The 25,267-nt window shown below is 37.8% G+C and overlaps 1 protein-coding gene across 9 annotated transcripts in view; it reads left to right on the forward strand.

Moving 5' to 3' along the window:
- PRDM5 (PR/SET domain 5) overlaps positions 1–25,267 on the forward strand; it is a 102,698-nt gene that overhangs the window by 23,195 nt on the left and 54,236 nt on the right. For all 9 annotated transcript variants that reach the window (XM_040555802.1, XM_040555801.1, XM_040555799.1 and 6 more), the window contains 6 exons: positions 6,974–7,096; positions 16,124–16,307; positions 18,003–18,177; positions 19,373–19,465; positions 19,727–19,848; positions 23,572–23,651. In XM_040555802.1, coding sequence (XP_040411736.1) covers positions 6,974–7,096; positions 16,124–16,307; positions 18,003–18,177; positions 19,373–19,465; positions 19,727–19,848; positions 23,572–23,651 — 777 coding nt within the window. The remainder of the gene's footprint in view (positions 1–6,973; positions 7,097–16,123; positions 16,308–18,002; positions 18,178–19,372; positions 19,466–19,726; positions 19,849–23,571; positions 23,652–25,267) is intronic.

The following is a 25,267-nucleotide window of genomic DNA, read 5'->3' on the forward strand; positions in this document are numbered from 1 at the left end:
TGGGCCATTTGTCCTGGCTCTGTTCCCTCTCAGCTCCCTGTGTACCCTCAACCTCCTTGCTGGCAGGGCAGCATGAGAAGCTGAAAAGTCCTTGGCTCTGTGTAAGCACTGTTCTGCAACAACTGAAAACGTTGGTGTGTTATCACCACTATTTTCATTAACAGTCCAAAACACAGCATTGTGTGAGCCTCTACAAAGAAAATTAACTGTGTCTCAGCCAAAATCATGACACTGTGTCTGGTGACATGACTCCCTAAATAAATAAATAGAAACTCCAACTTACCTCCATTGGTTACAGAAACTACAGGAACATCTTGGTCATGGTGGCCAAAAGTGGCTCAGAACCAGATAGGTGCTAGCCCAGGATGGTCTTCTGAACTACAGCAGGAAACCTCAACTTCTGTGGATATGCCCCTTAATTTAGAGGAAGTAGGGATAAGGTCATGTGTCCTGTTTAAATACAAAAACAACAACAAAAAAGTGTGATATCATCTATTGGTGACTAGGCTTTTGAGGTCTATTCCTAGCTCTTTCACTGATTTCTCTTGTTGACAATAGGCACATCATATAATCCTTGTACATCTTTGTTGATCTATGAAGATGACTGAATCCTGTATTATTTAGGGGTGGTCTCACGAGACTTAAGAGCATTTGTAGTTTGGTAGTCTTAGAAAACCAATTAAAAAAACTTCTGGGCTTGAGTTCAGGCCTCATTAAAATAGTTTTAAAATCATTTCTGGATTGACCACTGTAGCTTGAGGATCCTAAGGAATGCATCTCAAGCTAACTGGGTATTTTTTATTAATTGAAAATTTGAGTTAAAGCTAACTGTATAGAAACTGGGAAAATAACATTAAAATATGGAATTATTCATGTAGGCAGGTGGCAGGTTCAAATGTCACAATTTTTAAAAACAAATATGTTCACTAGTATTATAGGATTGATCCTACTTCACTGAATTTTCAGGGAGCCTCAGTCCTGTAAAAATGTTTTGCTTCTATTTTAAATGTTTTATAACTATTTATGAAAGACTAAAAATATTCAGATGTATGCGGAAAATGCAGTAAATAGCTTGCAGGTACTTTAAGAAAAGCTTCCTTAAAGCATTTTCTACTTCAGTTTGTGGTATGCAAAAGCGTTTTTCCACTTCCTCCCTCAGAAAGATATCCTCCATTTTCCAACAATTTTCTGCCATCAATAGTTGTGGTAGGCAGGTTGTTCCGAAGATTCTTGGAGTGGTTCAGTGACTGGAAGGGAGTCTCCGGGGAGCAGACTGGAAGTTTTGTGGCAGAATGAATCCTGTTTACTTTTCCAGGTCTCATGTGGAGTAAGTGGTAAGACTATGTGTGTGAATCCTTGTAAAAGAGGGTTCTGTGAGATAAAGAAGGTTAAGAAACCTTAGCTTATTCAATATGGGAGTTTGCTTGTCATGCTCCAGAAAGCTACTTGCTGAGTCCTAGTTCTGTAGGGTAAAGAGCTAAATTAGTAGTAGTATCTTTAAGTTTCTTGAGGAGCATGTAAGCAGGTTGACACTGTCTTCCGTTTTTCTTCTCTTGCTGTTGTAGTTAGCGCAACTGCCAGGGCTGGGAGGAGATACTGAAGCTACACAGTACATTTCTCATGTTTTCCAGTGTCACCGATTGGGGATGTAGGAGGGAAAATTCCTTGTTGCTGTGGCTAGTAGAATCACGTTGGCTTATAGTACATCTATCTTAGTGACAGCCATCTGTGATCCTGTTTTCTTGGAGGTCTAAACAGATTTACAGGTAGAGCCATGTGAAAGCATTTTTGATTGTATTTGTTGATGTATCTTCTAATTAAGTTGATTTTCTTGTTTGCTAATCACAACACAAGGCAGAAGTATGACTGAGCAGGCTGTTACTGGAGAGAGCATCCTTTGGGACGTATTCCAAACTTCATTTCAATTTGTTAATAGTTCAACTTGGGTGATATTTAGGTACTCTTTTCAGTTTGAGGAATATATTTGCAAAGCAAACAGACTAGCTCTTGTTTGTTGTTGTTGTTTTTATTTTTATTTTTTTTTTAAAAAGAAGATATTGATAAAATTTGAAATTCCTTGCCATGGTGCTCAAAGACACATCTAGGAAACTCACCCATTCACCCAACCAATGAAAAAAGAATGGTAAACGTCTAGTCCACGTTAAGTACGGTATTTTGACTTTTTCTTGTCTTCTTCCTCACATCTGTGTATTTAATGCAGCATTATTTCTTTATGAGGTGGAAAAAAGCAACAGGAAGTATAGCAAGTTTTCAAGGAATTTATTGTATTCTTATATCAATAGTTTCCTTACGTGTTAAGTCTTTGTTTTGTTTGATATTTCTTCGCGAATTGACAGAGAATAAGAAAGCACAACTGAGATGATTGCGTATCACTGAAGTGAGTATAAATTATCGTTACATAATTTAAGGATCAAACAAATGAAGAAGAAAAATAGATGAAAAGGGAGGTAATGTATGTTTTTTATAATAGGATCTTGATTCCGTTTCTAATCCAAGTCAAGATATGATGGAAACCTTTATAGGATTTGCATGGTGGGCCTCTCTAACCCAGTTTTTGGGTAGCTTTAGCTATATCATGAAGCCATTAACTTGACTTTAATTGCTCACAGATGTTAATCTTCATTGTAAACTATTTTCACTCAGACAATGTGCCTGGCAGAGAAGGACCTGGGAGTACTGATTGATAGTTGGCTGAATATGAGCCAGCAGTGTGCTCAGGTGGCCAAGCAGGCCAACAGCATCCTGGCTTGTATCAGAAACAGTGTGGCCAGCAGGTCTAGGGAAGTGATTGTCCCCCTGTACTCGGCTCTGGTGAGGCCGCACCTCGAGTACTGTGTTCAGTTTTGGGCCCCTCGCTACAAGAAGGATGTCGAGGTGCTCGAGAGAATCCAGAGAAGGGCGACAAAGCTGGTGAGGGGTCTGGAGAACAAGTCTTACGAGGAGCAGCTGAGGGAGCTGGGGTTGTTCAGCCTGGAGAAGAGGAGGCTTGGGCGACCTTATCGCTCTCTACAGGTACCTTAAAGGAGGCTGTAGCGAGGTGGGGGTTGGTCTATTCTCCCACGTGCCTGGTGACAGGACGAGGGGGAATGGGCTAAAGTTGTGCCAGGGGAGGTTTAGGTTGGATATTAGGAAGAACTTCTTTACTGAAAGGGTTCTTAGGCATTGGAATGGGCTGCCCAGGGAAGTGGTTGAGTCGCCATCCCTGGAGGTCTTTAAAAGACGTTTAGATGTAGAGCTTAGTGATATGGTTTAGTGGAGGACTTGGTAGTGTTAGGTCAGAGGTTGGACTCAGTGATCTTGGAGGTCTGTTCCAACCTCGATGATTCCGTGATTCTGTAATGTGAGGTTCTGCTCTGTGCTTATTTAGAACTGGGTGGTGATTGCAGTATAGTCAATGCAGCACTTCTGTAAGGCTTTGGTGGGAAGGAGAGCTGTTCAGGAGGTAAATGCATCACTAACATGTCTTTTTGCATGAAGTTGGGATTTGCATTTATGATTTACAGTCATTCTGCTCAAGTTCCTGGTGGAAACGACAGTTCCAGCAATGAGCAGGTATTATTTCTCAATGGAGTTGTCAAAGAATCACAGAATGGCTGAGGCTGGAAGACACCTCTGGAGTTTATCTGGTCCAAACCCCTTGCTCAGGAAGGGCTACCTAGCTCTGGTTGTCCAGGACCATGTCTAGGTGGCTCTGGAGTATCTCTTTCCAAGGATGGAGACTCCACTGCCTCTCTGTGCAAAGTGTTCCAGTGCTTAGTGTTATACAATATTACTTGCAGGTGCATTTAAATATATAGGTTTGACACTTTTTACTCTGGTTAATCTGTGTGTTTGAAAGTAAAACAACTTTTAAAGTTCAAAATATTGGCACCTTTTCATGATACGTCTCTCTTAAGATAAGTGTCTTTGGAAGAATAGTAATACATTTTGAAGACTTATTTGTTTGGAGAACTACAGCAGTTTGTTTGTTTGTTTGTTTTAATCTGAGAACAACATGCTGTCACCAGCTCTCACGGTAATGGAATACAGTTTTTGTTTCTAATGGTATCTTTAAAGTTTAGTTAATTTAATCAGTCATACTGAAGGAATATGATATTGCATCTATTAGAAATAAATACAGCAAGAATGTGGGCAATTTAAATACAAAGCAATGACAACAATCTAATTTTGATCTTGCGTAGCTGAAATCCCCAGCTCTTAGAAAATACCTACTCTGGACACTTCTTGTTGACAGATGAAAATATGTTCCTTATATAAATAAGTCATATGGAATTTGTGTGACTCTATGACCTTTTTTCATGGCTCTTTATCTTTTATATCAGATTTAAATGACATGCTATTTAAAACAAAACCAGCAAGCCACTGGCAAAGTGGCAGCTATGTTGTTTCAGCAGTATTTCTTTTTGTTTTAAGGGCAAAGAATGACTTAGAAATAGTAACCTAATTTTAACTATTATTTTCATGTTGTCAGTGGAAGCTGGAATTTTGTCACAGTCATAAAAATTCTATGGATCTATAATGATACCCAAAAGCCTCTGTTAAGAAGATGACATATATGTGCAATTCTTTCTTTAAAATGGTGGATAGCAGGGAAAATTTGCTTGATCTGGTGTTAAAAGTATCAGTAAATATTATTTGGGGAGGTGGGTTCTACTATTACTGAAGTTCTGGAGTGGAAACAATGGAATGACTCGTTAGTTAAAGCTGTCACACATCTGCCTTCAGTTCTGCAGGGCAGTTCTTTAAAGTGTCTTCTTCACTTAGTGAGCAAAACCTGAGCACGTTTGTTTCCCAGGCTAAACAATTTACAGCCCTTCACCTATGTAGTATGTTAATTTGTTGTTACTGAAATCATCTCCTATTCTGATACAGTTTCAGCTAAGCATAATTTAAAACTGACCAACTGTTCACTGAGGCTATGTATATGTCCTTTGGATAGGTATATATGAAGGACACTCAAGTGAGCTGTAAAACAAGATATACGGGATAGATCAATGCAATTATATTGATCCTTGTTCTGAAGATAATTCTCAGGAAGTGCTGGGGGTGTGGGTGAAACACCAAAATAAACCTCTCAAACTTCCAAGACTTGAAAGGGAAACAAGGAATATAGTTTTCAAAAAGTGCTTTATAAGTTTCTGGGACATTTAGGATTGGTGTGGGACAGATATGTTAAAAGCAAAGTTAACAATAGTGAAACCATATTTGCTGGATTTGGAGTTTGGAAGAAGAAAAGTTGCGTTTGGTGATAAACAAGGATAAAGAACATTTAGTGATGGAACAGTGGGATAGGAATGGAGACAGAATTGATAATTCAAGTTTGGGCTTGTAAGTTGCTTGAACAATTGGTAATTTTGCAGAAAAGGGAAGCTGCAAACAAAAAAAAGTTGTGTTCAGATTTAGATGTACTCTGTAATTGTTTGCAGTTAAGATTGAGATTTCTCTGGAGACGTGAGACTAGGTAGAAAGAGTTGGATTTAGGATTTGGCAGAAAAGGGTGAATAGGATCTGCTAGAGAAAGAACATAATGAGCAAAGGACAAGGCAGTCTAGAAGATCATAGAGTCATAGAATGGCTTGCATTGGAAGGGACCTTAAAGGTCATCTAGTCCCAAGTCCCCTGCCACCCACTAGACCAGGTTGCCCAAGTCACATCCAGCCTGGCCTTGAACGCTTTCAGGGATGGGGCATCCACAGCTTCTCTGGGCAACTTGTTCCAGTGCCTCATCACCCTCTAAGTGAAGAATTTCTTCCTAACATCTAATCTAGATCTCCCCTTTTAGTTCAAAGTTCCCCATTGTCCTATCACTATTGGCCTGTGTAAAAAGTTGTTCTCCATCTTTTTATATAAGCCCCCTTTAAGTACTGAAAGGCCGCAATGAGGTCTCCCGGAGCCTTCTCTTCTCCAGGCTGAACAGCCCCAGCTCTGTCAGCCTTTCTTCACAGCAGAGATGCTCCAGCCCTCTGATCATCTTAGTGGCCCTCCTCTGGACCAGCTCTAACAGATCCACATCATTCTCGTGCTGGGGGCCCAGACCTAAATGCAGTGCTCCAAGTTGGGCAGAGGAGGGACAATTCCCTCTCTTGACCTGCTGGCCATGCCTCTGTTGATGAAGCCCAGGATGCAGTTGGCCTTCTGGGCTGCAAATGTGCACTGCTGGCTCATGCTGAGCTTTTTGTCCACCAGAACCCGCAAGTCCTTCTCTGCAGGGCTGCTCTCAATGAGTTTTTCTCCCAGTCTATGCTCATGTCTGGTGTTGCCCCGACCCAGGTGCAGCACCTTGCACTTAGGCTTATTGAACCTCATTAGGTTCTTGTGAGCCCACTTCTCAAGCTTGTCCAGGACTTGGAGGCAGCTAAGTTTATAACCTTAATTTGTAGGAAAATGATCAGTGACAGACTGAATGACAAAAGACAGGGAAGTATGAGAAGAATTAGATATACTGGAGGAGTGAAATGCTGGCATTAAAACATGTAAAGGAGAAGAACTCTGAAAGGAAATCTGGAGAAGGGATGATAGGATTTGAATGGGAGAGGACCTCTCAGATTATGTCAGTTTCTGGCAAGATAGTAAGCAGAGGTGGACTTGACAAAACAAAGTGGGAGGAAAGAACATGAGCAAAGTGATCATACTGTCAGATGAGTGAGACCCAGGAATCAGTCATAAAGCAGAGAGGTTTGTTTAGTAGAGGAAAGGCTAAGAAAAGAAACTGGGAACTCAACAAAGGAAACTGACCCCAGTTGCTGGATTTGAGTTGCTTACATATTTTGAGGTGGATAAATGCACTTACATAGAAAAATATGAATGTGCAGCACAGCTGTGAGTACCTGTTGAATGCAAGATCATCTTGCTGACACCAGCACACGTTAACGTTTTACTTGTTAGTATATGTTCAGTAGATATGCTAGATGGTAAGTTTTAATTTTGTGTTGATTTTTTTTGAATGTTTCAGGTTCGTGGCAGTAAAGGTGAAGTCCTTTATATCCTGGATGCAAGCAATCCACGCCATTCTAACTGGCTGCGTTTTGTCCACGAGGCTCCGTCACAAGAACAAAAGAATCTGGCAGCCATCCAGGTAGACTTGGTGGATCCCTACCATTTGCTTCCTGTGACTAATTTGTAAATTTGATCTCCTATTTGATCTTTGTCTCTTGCAATAAAATTGTAAGATCTGAGAAACATAGTAGCCATGCTGCTTTTGTTTTCCTACCTTTTTTTTTTTTTTTTTAGAAGTGAGCAGTCGTGCTTAAATATGGTACCATAAATACAAGATTGAAAGACTGAAAAGACTGTCGTTAGTTAGAACCTGGTATTCTTTGAAAGATCTGTATTAATTGACAGAGATGGACTTGCACTGAGTAACTTATACAAACTATTTCTCCTGGTTTGTAGTAAAACAAACCGTTTACATTTAGAAGAAAAAATGACTTCCAGTTTTTCATTCACTATGCTAACAGAAATTTAAATTTCTCACTAGAGCCTTAGTCAAATTAAGCTTTTGCCTGAATACAGTTTTTTGTCATGGTAGGATTTTAAAATATTAACGATGTAGGTATATACTTGACTGAATCGAGATTAGTGGTTTAGAGGCCTAGTTGTGTTTCATGCTGAACTCAGGTATGGACTTAGGAAAGTAGAGTCATGATTTTACTTTGTAGTTAGTTTAACATACACGTGACAAGTTTGAAAGCAAGCATGGTGCTTAAATTATTCCTGTAGAAAACAGAGAATTGAAGGATCTAATTATCTGGTAGGATGATCATACAGTGCTTGAGGATAAGTTAATAAAAAAATTTTTCTTTTTCTAATCTTGGCTGCAGATCTGAATTTATCCAACTCATTTTTACATTTTTATATTTGTCATTTGCAGCATTCTGTGGTAATAAGTTCCACTGTTTTAATTACATATTATGTGAAACATGCTTCTGTTTTTCTTTTAGCAACTTCTTAATTTCACTTGATTCCCCTTAGTCCTTGTGTGACAGTGAATAGTCACTTTGTTCAGTATTCTATGCCATTCTTGATTTTATAGAACCCTATTATATCCATTCCTTCTTATTTGACTGCTCTTTTCTCAACCTGAGGAGTCTTAGTTTGTTTAATCTCTCATTTTTGGAAGCATTCTGTGACTTTGCAGAACGGTAGCAAAGACAGACGTATTTTTCTAGTTATAGTTCATTTCTTTCATAATCTCTGAAAGGACAATATCTATCTGCATATTTTTTCAACAGCTCAGTAAAATAATTTCTAGTCCCATATATGCAAGAATTACATAGCTGTGTTATTTTTTTCTCAAAATACGCATTTGCCAAAAAAAGCTGTTTCAGGTTAATGCAAGCTATTTGTTAATGTAATCCAAATCTGCATTTATTTATTTCTTAATGTTATGAAGGGGAAACATTCGGAAGATAGTAAAAGGATAAATGCTAGTCAGCATTTCTTAAAATTATTACTCTGTTTTTTCGTATTGAAATTACTTTTTTCCTAGGACTTTCCTTCAGATCCTTGAAAAAAAAAATTAAAAAACAGTTTATTTTGAGGTCAAACAAAATATTTTAAGATGTTTCTCTCTGTTGAGAAACAGAGTTTAAACAATGTTTACTTCTCTTTGCTGAGAAGAGAAATGTTTACGTGAAAAAAAAAAGTTAGTGAAGATTCAGCATGTAGTTCTGGGGAGGGTGCACATTGATGGCTGTCAACACTGGTAATTTCAATCTCTTTGTTGATGACTTGTCGGCTCCTTAAATCTCATATTCGCCAGAGGGGCTGTTCGCTTATTAGGATTTTAAGCAAGCACTATCCACTGCTTCCAAATACCCTTGTATACCTCGTTTTGGCCTCCCTCTTCATGTCCCAGTTGTGTGCCTTTCTGTGACTTCCATCCTACTGTTGTCCTACATCTGTTCTGCCTAGCATTTATTCCTTTATCACAGTAGTTGAATGCTACTTATTAGCAGTGGCATCGTGTTGGCACGTCTGACTGATTATCTGTCTGCCTTCACTTGATTTGGCCTCCTACTTTCCAAAGCTCTAGTTTTACTGAATGCCAGTCGATGGTGTACATCTGCTGCTTTATTCCAGGTGATCTCATGTGCAAAAGAAAATTCAAGAATGATCTCTGTAGAAACCAGAGATCTACTTCTGTCTTCCAGACCAACCAGTTTCTCTCCAAATAAAAATCTTCACCAGTCTCTGGTGTTCCATCAAATATTGATGGATGAATGTGACTGCAATTTTGCTGCTGGTGTTGTTTCTTTGGACCTTGTTGCTGTTCCTGTCTTAGGTTAGTGTGGACAGCTTTATCATCAGCTTATCCTGTTGGCCTCTATTCTGTCATCTTTTTGTGATCTCTTCAGATCTTTACATCCAGGCTACAGTTTAATTTAGAGTAACACAGGAAAGAGTGTTCACTATTCATCCATGCAGCAAAAACTTGTCAGCCTTGACCAAATGACTGTTTCATTGTGCTTTTCCATGATGTCTGTGACAAGTCAATGATTAATTTAGTATGACCATTGCCTGTGCAACTATTTCGTTATATTTTTCCTTCAGCCTTTGTCTTTCTGTTATATCAAAGCTTGACAGATGAAGATCTTTCAAATGATTTGTCATCCTGCTTATAGAACTAAATTTGCAAGGTCCTCCTCATCCATGGTCGTCAGTCCTAGGCATTAGTCAAATATATGTTATCATGAGTGAATAGGCAGTGTGATAACAAATTACAGTCAATGTTGGCAAATGCAAAGTAAGGTTCACAAGAGGGAGCAGTGTGAACAAGTAATGTTTGTTATTACTTTTTGAATAAACACTCAGTAAAATGACCTGAATTTCTGAACAGAAGTCTTAATAGAATGTCACATCCAATGCATACCAGTGGGTTTTTGCTAGTGAAAATGATTCTTTAAATAAAGAAATAAAAACAGACTATTATGTTGGATTGCATAATGCTATATCTCATTTAGTATGTGTTTGGTGCTTTTTGCATGTCTTTTTAAAGGATCATACTGGAGTTACACAAGATGACTTGAAAAGAAAAAATGTGCCAGAAGTATTAAAGTCCTATAAAAACTTCCACAGAAAAACATATGGAAAAGTTGAGAGGGGGAAAAAGAATAAACATCAGTATGTACAAAGTGATGAAAAGCATCACGGAGGCAAATTTATGAACGCAAACAAAAATTTACTAAATTATCTTATTTTTTTTAAAGTACCATCGATAATCAGCTGACAATATAACTTGTGCATTCTCTGTGGGTGACCTTGAAATTGTGTGTGTGTATATGTACACATATGTATTTAATTACACATAACATGAATAGGTATTACTTTTATTGAATAAAGCTAAAAATCCACATATTTCTTTCCAGGATTTGGTTTCACTTTAGTAGATGGAGGTGAAAATCCCAAAGCTCTGCTATTCCTTCAGGCAAAAAAAAAAAAAAAAAGCCCACAAATCCTTCAGAATTTTGCTTCCACATTCCTTGTCTTTATGATAGGCAGATTTAAGACTACTTGTTTCAGTAATATTTTGCTTTATGAAATCAGTGGGCAAAATGTTACTGGAGTATTTCCAGTAATAGTATCCTTTAATTTGAATTGTGAGTTGCCCGCTTGCCACAAGGATGATGAAATTATGTTTTACAAAGAGGAAAAAGTTGTAAGTTACACATATAAAGTTGCTTTAGCTTCATTGTAATTTTGTGGCTGCAAAAAAACATAAGTTGCATTGCTGAACAAATACCTAAGATAATTAAAAGATGAAAAGAATTCAAAATACAGATCGCTATGTCAAACAAAATCCTAATCTTAAACCAACTGAATGATCATGCATTATATAATTAAGTAGAATATGTCTGCATAGTTTTAGAAAACTAACTCAGAAGAGTAAATAGAATACTTAGAGATAGCTAGAGACTGTGTTCTAACAAGCACATTATAATTACCCTTACGAAACACAAAATTCTTCTAGACGCTTTTATTTTGCGAAGACTTCTTATGAGCTTGTCTGGAATTTTTAAACAAGCATTTGATTTTTCTCTCTCAGTTTTTCTGCTTACTCTTTAAGGTAAAATTTTACTACTGAATCTTGCAAGTTAACAGTAATTAAAAATATATGACCAATGTTTATGATACTAGCCTGTAAAACGTGGAAAATAAAGGTTGTGTGCTTCACAGTTGCCCTTTTAAAATTTTCTAAGAGACTTTGTATGAACTAGGAAAAAAAAAAAAGGTGAATGGAAGCCAAATGGTTCCTTAATTTTTTTCTCACTGCTGCTAATTTCCACTATTTCTATTTCTCACTATTTTTCTTCCCAGTTTCCAAATACTCCAACAGAAGATTTTTGGTTGACTGTGAGAACACTTTTTAATCTGATTGTTTCACTCCAGTGGTGATAACCATTGTAATCTCATGTCAAAAATGAAGTGATCAGCTCACCGTTTGCTGCCTAGTGCTTGGTATTTAGTTTAAAGGAAAATGAAGTGGATGCATGTGCGGATGCATGTGCCTCAGTAAACCACATCCTGGGGTTGACTGGTAAATATGATTAGCTCATTATAGGTTAATTGTATACAATGATCACATTTAGGCCCTGCACAAAATGCTTCCTGTGGTGAAAAGACAACATAGAGGGCCTGGGAATTATTTGAAATGTTTTTTTTTTTTTTTTTTTCCTTTTTTTTCTTTCCTGTAATGCAGTGCTTTCTTACTAAAACCCTAGTTCTGGTAAGAGCTTTTGGTGGTATTGTGGGGTGCATGCTGGTCTCTGAGTTCTGTCACAGCTCAAGGGTGGAGCTGTGATGTCTGGGTGTTCTTTGACTTGGAACACACAGCAAGTATTTTTAACAGCTGTTGCGTAAGTAGTGCCAATGTGTGACTGCTGGAAAAGAACGGAGAGGTTGGAGGGTAGCAGCATATGTACCATTTGTTTTTCTTAGTATTTTGCAGTCGAATTGCTGCAGGGTTCTCCAACTTATTTCAAGTAGTAATTGAATGAGTTAATCCTCCGTTATGTTTAAAGTAGCTTTAGGATTACAACTTTTGCATTAACAGAAACCATATGAATTCTAATCTATTTTGCTCTGGGCTATTCTTATCTATTTGCTTATAAACATGACTTGTTATATGGAGTAAAAATGCATTGTAATTATCATAATCAAAGGGAAATGGTTCCTGTCAAAAATTCTGCAGTTTTGTTTTTTTCAGTTTTTAGAGTGGTAGAGTATTATATTTCAATATTCTTCTATCCAGAACGTATGCACTTATCTGTTTATCAGTTGTAATTTTATTAAACGCTCCCTGCTGGAGATTACTATGCAAAAAAGATCCTGTTGTTGTTAACGTGAAAACTGTTTTATAAACAGAATCGCAGCCAGCTAGAGCTTTAAATTCAAATATTATTTCATTAGCAAGCAGGCACTGAGATGGTCTGCTGTAGCTCAGAAAACCATGAGCTAGTATAATGATTAGCAAAAACTAATGCGAAGAAGGATGTTTACTGTGAAGTGGTAGTGTGGTTTAAAATCATATTTCACAAGTGTGACAGAGGACTATTAGTATGTGAGAGACAGCGCTATAATAAGTGTAGTAAAACCAGACTATCCAAAGGCAAGAGTGAGAGAAGATGCAAGGAAAGCAAGGACAAACTGTTTTGTGAGCGCCTGAAATTCACTTTGAGTATTACAGAGGAATGATTAATTTGTTATGCAATGTAAGAAGTAAAATGAGCATAGTTGTTGGCTTCCCATATGCTCAGTGGGGAGAATTCAAAAGTCTGCTTGATTCTTGAATTTTTTCTTTTTCCAGCAACAACAACAATGTTTTGATTCCAGAGTGATAGGTGTTTATCTGCTCTTGAGTACACACTATCGCTGTTCAGATACTGTTGCTGAAGTGAGATGATCCTTTCCATATACTCAGTGCTGGTGAGGCCACATCTGGAGTCGTGTCCAGTTCTGGGCCTGTTGCTCTGAGAGACACCCTGCTCCTGGAGAGAGTCCAGTGAAGGGCCACAAAGGTGATGAAGGGACTGGAGGCTCAGGGGGATCTCATCTATGTGTGCAAATACCTGAAGGGAGGGTGCAAGGAAGATGGAGCCAGACTCTTCAGTGTTGCCCCATGACAGGACAAAGGCAGTGGGCAGATATTGAAACACATAAGGTTTCCTCCAACCTTCAGGAAACACTTTTTTTTTTTTTTTTTCTTACTGGCACAGTTTGCCTAGAGAGGTTGTGGATTCTCCTGTCTCTCTTGGAGATCTTGAGAAGCTATGGTGCTGGCCAAGCCTCTGTAGGTGTCCCTACTTGTGCAGATGTTATTCTGATTGTGTCTTTCCTGGCATGGCATGCCCTTTTTGAACTTTCCTATGTCCGGGCTTGTGGCTTTGCCTTCCCTTGCCACCCTCCCTAAGGAATCACCTCCACACATTTCCTGGCGTGGAGTTTCTACCCTCACAGACCTTGCCTAGTGTTCTGGCAAGCGGGAAACCTTGGAGCTGCAGGCAAAGATCAAGGAAAAGGGAGCATGGTTGTTTGGAGAGCTACCAAAGGAGAACTGTGGCAGAACAGGTAGGCTGAAGAGCTTCCTTGCTGCTGGGAAATTGGGTGTGGAGAGAAGCCAGCTAATGATGCTTTAAGAGCAGTAGTTGTGGGCACATGGGGGAACTTGGTAAAGATAATGAAGGTTTGGGTTGGAGCCAGCTGATCAAGCCCCGGAGAATGAAGAGGCTCCATTCTCACTCGGGCAGTACAAGACCATTTGCTTCCTTCTCCTCCTGTATTTTCAGCTTTCATGAGTGATCATGATCTGCTTTGGATGAAACAGTAGGATGGGGCTGTCAATGTTTGTTGGCCCATGTTCCTTGCCAGCCTCCTCTGTTATGAAGCACACGTATTCTTAGTAAATGTGAGGGTCTTTAAAATTATTTGAAAGATGTTTTACTACTTTCACCATGTCTGTGTATGTGTGCATGTAGATAGATGCACTTCATGCAGGTGCTGCTGGTGGGGAGGGTGAGATTTAAATTCCTTTGTTTGTGGTTTCTGGAGAACTCCCATTGCAGCCTGAGGAGATACTACAGTGGAGGTATATCTGTTTTAATTAGCACTAAGAATACCAGACAATTAGCATAGCTGGAAAACCCGAACAAATTAGCTTTGGAGGAGGAATGAGCTTGAGTTGTGTGTTACGTTGGGTTGGTATTAAAACTCTTTTCAGTATGAATGCAATCCAGATTACTCAGGCATTGAAAGTCCTTAGTACTTCTTCCATTATTATTATTATTGACCAGAAGTACACAAATGGGACAGAATCAGGAGAATGCCTTTTGACATGAATAGCCCTAAAATACATCCCAGATGCACACTGGGGAGGTGCGGAGGTGAGAATGCAACAGTACTGAGAAGAGCTTGGTTGTTGGGATTCACGGACTTGGTCTAGGTAATGAGAATCCTTAGTTCTGATTTCTGCACTCCCAGATTATACCATCTTGTGGTGCTAGATATGTCATGTGTGATCTAATTGAAAGGTGCACCATTTGGTTCTTTAATTAGTAAAATTTTTACGTGGGATACATGCATTTTTATTTTTTTATTTTTTTAATTTTGTAAGCCAGCAATAGATGTGGGCTTCTGCATGCATTTATAAGGTTGTCTTGCTTTTTATGTTTGTCCTGAACCCCTGATGTGTTGGGGGTTTACCCCAGTCATTTTATCCTAAGTGGAGACTGAATATAGAAAGATTTTCCGCCTTTCCTCACATCAGAGTTGCAGGAGATGCTTTGAGTTTAGACTGCAGTAAATTAAAGTACTCTGAAACTCTTGACAGAAGCATAAAAAAAAAAACAACTCCTAGATGTACATACACAAGAGTTAGGGTGGCATGTTGATAGATATCTGGGCTGCACAATCTGTCTTGAAAAAAATACCTAATTAGTTTTGGTGTGTCCTAGAAGGAAGCAGCAGCCACAAGTCTGTTGGATTAAATAGGCTTCACTGTTGTGTGACAGTAACTTCTGTAATATATAACAGACCTTCTAAACAAGAGAAATACTAAATCCCTGTTGACAGTTTAAATTAATCTTAGTATATTACAAAAATTAAAAATCATTATCTTGTCCTTGTGCTATGAAGCTTGGTACTAAATATATGGCAAGACGTAATGTAAAGAAGCTTCAATTAACTTCCCTGGATGTTAATCAGATAAGCTTTAAGATTTATGATACAACTTGGAAGTCTTCATTACGTAAACATGCATCTCCTTTTGGTGTCTTGGGGAGCAACCAAAGCAATTTGTTCAAATAGAGCAAAAAAAGCAGCTCCATATAGCAGCTTAGGAGGGAGACAGCTGTTTTTGTTACAGCTTCTACTCTGACCTGCCTTGGTAACTTTAATTTAACATTGTCAAAGGCCAAAATTGTTAGCTTATGTATCTATTCGGAAACTTTTTAGTCATTGTGGAGAAGGTTTGGACCTTGTTATTACATAGTTTGATCTCATGCAGAATCTGGTCTGGATCCTTGGCCTTCTGTGATTTAAACTAGCAGAGAGTTTTGATCAAGTGGTTTAAAGTGCTTTTAAAAGACGTGCCTGCTAACTTAATAGTGAGGATAACTGACCAGGGTTGAAAGTCTGTTGATGAAGAGAGCTGGGAATCCAAAAAACATTAATAATCAGTACGAAAACCTGTTACTGAAAGCTGGATTATAACTCATGCAGCCAATAAATGACAGAGCTAAAGCTTATTGGTTATTTAAATTTCATCGTTTTTCTAATAATCGAATGTTGCATTTTCAAACTCTGAAGTTCTTGTCAGGCAGAGTGTGGCAAGAGAGGAGGACTTTAACACCTTTACTTTGGTCTAGGCTACAGTGTAAATTGGAAGAGCCTCCTAGGTGAGGTGGGACTTATTTCCAGAATACAAAGGCACTTTATCCATGCAGCCACATTGGGAAAGAAATCTAAGAAAGGCTCTTCCAGCTTTGTGCCTCCTGGGGAATGGAGCTAGCCCTTCTATAGTTCAGGGCTAGTATCAGGGTCCCAGACTTGTCTCTAAATTTTGCTTTTGACACAGTTATTCATTGCTTCTACTTATGGTTTGCAACAGGAAGGGGAAAATATTTTCTATCTGGCCGTGGATGATATTGAAACAGACACAGAACTTCTGATTGGTTACTTGGACAGTGACATGGAAGAAGAGGAGGAGGAAGAGGAAGAAGTAACTGTTATCCAGGAAGATGAAGACTCTGGCAGCAATAAAGAAGTGCAACCAGCTGGTGAAAAGAATGCAGGTGAACAATATGTGGCAAATAGTATAACTTGAGTGCTTAAAAGTAGAATCATAAGATCGTAGAATAGTTTGGTTTGGAAGGGACCCTTAAAGATCATCCAGTCCAAGCCCCCTTCCATGGGCAGGGACATCTTTCACTAGATCAGGTTGCCTAAAGCCCAACCTGGCAAAAACATGGCAGTGTTTCCAGGAATGGGGCATCCACAACTTCTTTGAGCAACTTGTTCCAGTGCCCCACCACCCTCATAGTCAAGAATTTCTTCCTTATATCTAATCTAATCCTGTCCTCTTTCAGTTTAAGATCGTTCCCCTTGTCCTATCACTTACTTACCCTTGTAAAAAGCCTTTTCCATGTTCCTTATAAGCCTTATTTAAGTATCGAAAGGCTGCAATGAGGTCTCCCTAGAGCCTTCTCTTCTCCAAGCTAAACAGCCCCAGCTTTCTTAGCCTTTCTTCAAAGAAGAGGTGCTCCTCTGACCTGCAGGCCACACTTTTTTAATGCAGCTCAGGATACAATTGACTTTCTGAGCTGTAAGCACACACTGCTGGCTTATGAACAAGTTTTCATCCACTGGTTCTCCCATGTTGTCTCCTCATGGCTGCTCTCAATCCATTTGTCCCCTGGAAGTAACGAGGAAGAAAGACAACACTAACTGTATGGGACTGGGGAACTGGAAGGCTCCCCAGGTTTGCTCTGAACTCTTGTATGATTTTTATCTTATTTTGGGTTGGGTTGGGATTCTTTGCCTAATATGGGGAAGCCAGTCCTCTGAGTTTCTGAGAGGAGTAAAAGGGTGAACACAGATTTCATGACAAGTTATGATCAATTTTTTGAACTAAAAGAGTTCATCTCACATGACTATAGCCTTATAAAAGGTAGGTTTACAATCTAAGCGAGAGAGAGAGGTTCCCTGTGTAATAAACTGCGAGAAATAAACCTTTCCATAAAGGAGTTCAGCTGATCCTGAGGTAAGACGTCTAAGAAGGGGTAGGTGACCTGAGCTGCCTGTTGAATTCTCAGCTTGTTTATGGATAGTACAGACAACCTGTGTAACATGCTTCGACTAACAGCCTAAGTCACACCTAATGCTTTGTATGTATTTTCAGTAATGTTGATAATAATCCTGTCAAGATAGACTGTCTATTTGGAAGGAGTAATAGCAGTGCATCTGTCACCACTACTGAGATGGCAGTAAAATTCAGTAATTTCTTAGAAAAATTACTTTTCCCACACCTGTGAGAGAAGATATAAGACCATTATCTGGAAGAGAAAGGTAGCTTATCTGAAGTCTTCCTCTTTGCTTTAAACAGTATTTGCTTATAATAGATTTCTGTCTCACATCCCTGTTCAAAGTGAATCTAGAATCACTAAATCAGAGAAGTATGTCTGCAATTTGTCTGAGCAGTCTAGAGGGATTCTAGTCTCTGCCCCTGATAGCATTTCAGAACCTGCATAACAGCAGAATGAACTGATGTTAGATCTTTATTGTGTAATATGGAGTTTGTAAACCTCTGTTGAAGAGAACCAGATTGCACAGGCATGTGTGTGTGCAAAATACACATTGAGAGACAATATCTCTTGTGAATTTCATGATGCCATTTTGCATAATCTGTTTTTGGCAGAGAGTGTCTCTTAAAGTAACCAAAATATTCCCTGAAAACTATTGCTTTTCTGTTTTCTCTTCCAACCACGTAGATACCCTCACCTGTAAAGAGGACCATGCATGTCCAAACTGTGAATCCAGTTTTGCAAGCCAGGAGATTCTAGCTGAACATCTCCAGACGTTGCACCAAAAACCCAGTGAGGAAAAGGAATTTAAGTGCCGAAACTGTGGAAAGAAATTCCCTGTTAAACAAGCTCTACAAAGACAGTGAGTAGAGAAAAGAGTGCTTTTCAGGGATCATTTCATTCAATCATTTATTTCTGTTGGCTTAATCACAATTTAGGCTTTAATTTTTTCTACCTATTTCTATCCTCACTCTTTTCATATTAATTTCGTGTATTTGTTGGAGACTTCAATTTAAATAAGAAAGTGTCACTAATTTTTAATCTTTCAAAATTACATACTGTAGGTCAGATTAAAGCTACTGGTTGGTGCAAAGCCCATGGTCTCCATCAGTGGACTCTAGCAGTTTAGGAGATTCAGCTTTTTAACTGGAGGTGTCATTACAGAATTAGACTAAGATTTAGAAAAAGCAAATGATATCTGGAAGGACAGAGAAAGGAAAAGTAGTGCTTTGTGTTGGTTTAAATATTTGTATGGCAAAAAAAACAACAACCAATAACAACAAAAGAACCTGTAGCAGATGGGAGACTTAAAAGTGCACTTTTAAGAGACTTAAAAGTGATCTTTTTTACTCTGTCCTTGGGTAGTGTAAATATGCAGGTTTGTCACTGAAGTCGTTATATCTCACATTATACTTTTGTACAAATATAGAACCCTTTTTTCTTTTGGTATTTATATATATTTTTGCTTGCAACTAAGTAGATATATTGCTTTTTATTGTAGGTAGTACACTGGTTGCCCAAGTATCTAATTACAGATAGTACATTTAATCTAACTCTTTTATATCAGAAGGAGACTCATATTGCATACAATGTGATTAATACTGCTCTTGTAAAGAACTGCTGATGTTTCTTATGTCTGAATAATGTTAATGTATCTTAAACTGGCAGTTATTTATGAGCTTTGTGTCCTTTCATGGAAATATATAGCAGAGAAATATTTGGTGGAGGTAATTAAATATTTTCTATTGAACATAGACTTGCTCCTTCTAGTCTGTAGTGGGAGTTGAATTTGCGTAGTATGGCTAGTTAAGTAAATCTTTGCATTGTGCAAAGTAAAATTAATCTGAGGATACAGCAGTATGACCTGAACTCTTGCTGTTTATGCATCTGATGAGTCCCACTAAATTCCAGGAGACTTCACATATTAAATAGATTACTCACATACTTAAGCGTTTGTAGTTTGATCTACAAGTAGTTTGTAGTTTCTAGCTACTGCAATTCTGTAAATTGTAGAATGTTCCACTTATTTTTTATTTTTATTTTTTTGTTTTTCTTAGTGTACTTCAGTGCACAGAGAACATCAACCCAGGAGACTCTTCAAGAAGTTTTCAGTGCTCTGTTTGCAATACTTCCTTCAGCTCAGAATCGAGGTTTTGTGTCTGAGTTACTGGACTGCTGTCGTATCATTGCTGGCCTCCCTTTGCATGTTATCTTTCAAGCTTGTTAGTGTATGTGAATCCTAACAGTGAAAGAAGTCAAATGCTTTCATTCTTATTTACTGTAAGTAATGCATGAGGTGGCCTTGGAACTCTGCAGTGCAGCATGTGTTAAGCTCAGAGTACTTGCTGTGTGTCTGGTTTCTGCAGATACTGCTTCATGTGTTGTTTTTCTTTGCTGGTTATCCCATATAGTTACGAACAGCACAAGGAGGCATGCAGAGGGGATGCCAGATTCATATGCAAGGCAGATGGTTGTGGGAAGAGGTTCAAGAGTAAGGATGCCCTGAAAAAACATAAAGAAAATGTTCACAGTGGTAAGAAACAGTTTAATGTTTTGGGGAAAAAAGCAACAAACAAAAACCAACACCTCTAACATGTTCCTAGCCTTACATATGCAAATCAGAGTGAACACTCTCTTTTGGTTTCTTTTTTAATGGATTCATTTGTACCAAAAAGAAAATTAAGTAGTAACTAATTGCAAGGGTAAATATTCCTTCTCCCCTAGGGAGAAATTACTGTATAGCAGATGAATCATTAGTCTTTTGCAAAAAATGCAATAGGAATCCGGGGAAGTTTAAACTAGGCAAATAAGAGATAAAGCAAAACAATTCGGTAGTGAGGAAAATCAACCACTGGCACAAACGGCTGCAGGAAGTGGTGAGTTCTTGATCTTTTGGTATTTTCGGGACACAATGGGATGTCTTTCTGGAAGACATGCTTCACAAACGATTAGGCTTGATGAGGGTATTGCAGGAAATTCTATAGCCTCTGTTGTGCAGGAAGCCAGATCAGACAATCCACTAGTCCCTTTAGGCCCTAGAGTTTTTATATCTGTGCACTGTGAATCAATAGTTTTCAATCAAACTTCACTCTGTTTTCATGAAAGGGTAAAATGCTTCTCTCAGGTCCACAATGCAGATCTCAGTTCTGTCATTCTGCTCTCTCTGCGTGTCCCCTCTCAATGTCAATGGCAGATCAGTATGTGTGGGGACAGCAGAATACCAGAGTGCAAAGAAAACAGTCTTTAGTTGATGAGAACACTGAGATGCTTTGTAAGATTTTCATTACATGATCTTTCTTCTGCCAAACTCTTACAGCATACAGAAACCCTTCCATAACAATTTTTATTAAAGATTCTCTCTCTTTTTTTGGTATCAGTAAGATTATTTTTTTCCCAGCCATGAACGTTGTTATATTTAGGCTCAACTTTGGTCAGTTATGTATAGGTATACAAATTCCACAATTATTCTCTTGTATGATCACTCAAGGCATGACTAAGGTTAGATGCCTGAAGGATATTTTTGTTCTGCCTAAACAATGAGCAGAGCTTTTATTTTGTCATTTGGAAGTCATAGAAATCACAACTGGTGTCAGTGCAGGAAGGAAAATAACCTACTAATGTTGGACACTTTTTCAGTTCCTTCGTGCCTTGCAATACCTGGAGGCAAGGAAAAGTAGAATGGATTGCTACGTGTGTAGTCCATTATGCAATGTTATGAGCAGAGGCATAGGTATTCACTATCACCTTCCTCTCCTCTGGAAGGCTCTTGTTAATGCTTTTGTAAGTTAAGGTACTAAGTTTATTCCTGTATTTATATGTATATCAGTACATGTCAATACTTACCATAAGTTTTATAATAGCAAATACAGATGTGAGATGAAGTACTTACATATTGCTAGAAATTTAAGTATTGAACTGATTGACAGGGTACACTGTAGTGAAAAATGTACCTTGTATTATGCTTTCACATTCTGCTCACTACACATGGGCAGCTTTCTTCATTATCATCTTTCAGTTCTCTGATCCATTATGATAGTATGACCTAAGCTTGGTGTACTAATTTTACATTCAAAGTCTTAGAAATCCTATATTATCTTAAAGCCTGCTATTAGATTCTTTTATTTCTTTGTACAAAATGTTCATTGGAAATAAAATTCTTTATTTGGAAATAAAACTGTGGGCAATAAAATGGTCTACAAATGAATAACATTCTTTACAAATTCCTCCACTAACAGCAGGCTATGGTGTATCAACATGAGATATGCTGCCTTTATTTTCTAGCTTAGTTGCTTTAGTTTTATCCTGATCAATCATCAACAGAATGGAAACACTGAAGACTAAGACACATTTTGCTAGTCCCAAATGGCTAAGAAATGCTAGTGTTTCTAGTTACGGCCCCCATAGGTCATTTTTGATTACGAGTCATTTCAACACGTTTTAGCAAAATGTTATGTATATAGTTTCATTCAATTTTTAAAAAGTAATTTTATTTTAACAATATAAATAGTAAATAAGTCTTGTTATCAGTCTCATTTGAAAGATGATACTTTTGCAGGAGAAATTACTGTTACTAAAGCAGTATGAAATGTTCTTTCTGGAATTGCAGTGCTTGCATTTGTGCACACAGTCTTGGCATCAATGGATGGAAAAATACCAATTACAAACGTGTGTTACGATTGCAATTAGTCAAAAGACCCAATTTACCTCTCACGTTAGTAAACCAAAGCAGTAAATTATCTGCTCATATCATGTGCCAACTAACAAGATGCAGTAAAGCATGGCATAAGTTCTTAAGTGAACCTAGGAAGAACAGATCTGTTGTTCAGGGCAATTCCCAGTATCCTGGGTGATTTCTCCTTTAGAAGTCTCAGGAACCACTCAGTGGTTTCCTTTCAATTATGTTTGTAAGTGAGAATTTAGTGCAGACTGATTTGCAGCCACAGACAGCAGGTGTGGTTGCCTCATTTTACTTCATGCACAGAAGGTATGAGGGCACCTTCTTGAGCCATCTGTTAGGTGAGGGCTGTCAAGACCAGCTCTATTAGCCATCTTTATTTGACTGTTTTGTCTATGTGTATGCTTTAACATGTAGTCTAGAGTAGCACTTGTGATCTTACAGATCACCGTTTTAGTACTAAAATAGATAAAAGAGGAGAGGGATTGTCATTATAATTATTTAAGTTTAGTATTTTGGAAGGGAAGACAAAAGTAAGGCCAGGATTAATTTTTTCTTCTTGAAGATTACTCCCAAGTAATAATCTGGAAAAACAAATAATCAGAATCAACATCATATTAATTCTTTAGGACAGCAGGAACAGGAAAGATATACAATGCTGAGAGTGAAAAATTGAGCTGGAAACCATCAATAGGTTTGTTCAGGATCCATAATTTGTCTGTGTTTGAATAAACAGTGCTTGCCTCTCTTTGGTTCGGATTCCATTCTTTTTAGTGTTCAATGTAATGTGAACATTTTTTACATAAGCTATGAAATACCTTGCATAGGCATGTAACTATAAACAAAAAATTAGGTTTGTGGTAGCTTTGCCTTGTGATAGTTTTGTGGGTTATTAAAATGAATTTCAAATGACAAATAATAGAGAAATCCAAATAAATGCTTTGTCACTTCTTAAAGCAACTGCAAAAAAGTTAGGAAAATATATCTGGTAGCGGACCTGTAGCTTGGTTTATAATTTACATTATAGACTAGATTTGAATTTGTGATCTGGTGCTAATACACACTGCCTATCTTGTTCAGTTAAAGACCATTAAGGCTATGTTACTAGAATGCTTAATGCTTTCTGAATAGAGAAAAATGGGAAATGGTTGTTTGGGATCTTTTTTGTCATTGCTGCAATAACTTCTTTCAGGAGCATTTCTGTTAAAGCTATAGTATACATTTTTTGAAGATATTAGTTGAATTGACTTCTGGAAGAATTCAGCTGTTCAGTTATGAGATGAATTATTCTTAGCTGTGAATTGTGCTCTTCATATTTGATTAGTTAATGTGTGATAATATCTATATCAAGTTTTTTTTCTATATTGTTCTAGTTTTCTTGCTTTACATTCCATTAGTAACTGTCTCGTTGGACACCCACAGAGAACTCCTGATACTGAATACTTTCAAGATGGGATACAAATGTAAAAATCTTACGTCCATGAAATGACCTATGAAAAGTCACAAACTCAGTAGAAATATTTAGGTTCTTTCTTAGCACTTCCTTTTTAAGCTGTTGGTGGTATTTTGTTTTTGTTTCAGGAAATTCTAGGAAGAAGCTGATGTGTTCGGTGTGCAATAAGAAATGTTCCTCAGCAACAAATCTCCAAGAGCATCGAAAGGTCAGTGAGATGAAGGCTAACCCACAGCAGGCTTTGATTTCACTAAGATGTAAGACTGTGGTGCCTAAGTGACTTGAAAGGTGCTGTAATACAAACCTTTGACTAATCTCTGCCATAGTTACAAAAACAATTTGTTTTGTTTTGGGTATTTATTTTTGTAATCACAATTGGTTGCACTAAAAATCTTTCTAACGTTGTAGTGGATCCTTTACCAAGTACAAAAAATGTTTGTGCTTGTTTCATTTGTGCTTTCCAATATTAAGTCAAAGATGCATGCTGTTGTTTAGCATTCTTAAACGCTATAAATGTGAAAGTATGTAACCTAACTAAGATGGCACATAGGCCTTAAAATAGGTCCATGAGTCTTTGATTTTTGGACAAAATGCAGTCAGTCTTTCTTGTTACCTTGTTGACATAACAGTAGGATTATTACTTGTAATTTCGTTCTGAGGTAGAAAAAAAAAAGTGCTTCCTCAAAAAGTAAATTTGTAATGCTTTTTTGTTTTGTATATAATTTATTACTAGAACAGGAAGGGTTAACACTTGCAAAAGCATCTATTGGAAATAAGGGGTTCGTATAGAAATACAGATGGACTATGAATATGAGATTCTGAATCCATTGTACCCAAAGGAAGTCCCTGCAAGATTAATTTGATAAATCACTAAAACCCAGGAGATCCTGTTTTTACAAAAAGCTACATTGTACTGTTTATCAGATTAACTGTAAGTCTTTAATAATGCCCTGGTTATAACCTGAATCCTTTGAGGATATAGATGATATCAATTAAAATATGTTGTTGCAAAGGAAATGATGGGGCCTCTCTTTTCTCCCCTTTCCCCCCCAACCCCTTGGCTTGTATTAATACACCCTGCATGTCTTGGCTAACGGGGCTGTAATTTGTTCCTCCTCAGACCAAACTGTGGTATGCCTTGCCACATGTTATTACAGATTTTACACGTCAGTGCACCTTATTGATGGTCCCTGAAAATGTAAAATATCATGGTTTAGCATGTCCATTTTATGAAAACTTGTTTCTTCATAGTGTAGACACTTTGATACAAGCTAATAAGCTTTTCAAATAGCATTGATAGTTGGCCAGTTGTATGCTTACTCATTTTAAGAATCACCATGAAGATTTTCTGCATAAAACTTTTTCCTCTTCTTGACTGGCTCCTGTTTTAAGACATACAGAAAATAGATATTCCAGATTCACACATCTCCATCAGGTAATGAAAGAAATTGCTCGTAAGACTCATGCCTTCTATTATTTGAACTACTTTGCTTTTGTACAAAGTGGGGGGAAATCCACCAGCAACATCACCAAAGATAGTTAAGCAAGAAAACCAGTAAGAAAATAATACGTGTAACAGGGAGGAAACAGATTTTTTTTCACCCATTTCCTGTCAACGTAAAGAAATGAAACTAGGAAATAGGTAAAGTAAAACAGAAAATAAGCCTGAACAACTGGGAGAGAGTTCTGACAGAGAAAGAAGGTAAAGATGATGACTACAGGGGAGGTTGAGATCTGTTTACTGTGTGAAGACACAGTCATTCAGATTGCTATATTTCACATCATTGTTGATTTAAAATTATTTTATCTTTGTGCATATTCCAG

Source organism: Cygnus olor, chromosome 4 (genome assembly GCF_009769625.2).
Source record: "Cygnus olor isolate bCygOlo1 chromosome 4, bCygOlo1.pri.v2, whole genome shotgun sequence".
Lineage (NCBI taxonomy): Eukaryota > Metazoa > Chordata > Aves > Anseriformes > Anatidae > Cygnus > Cygnus olor.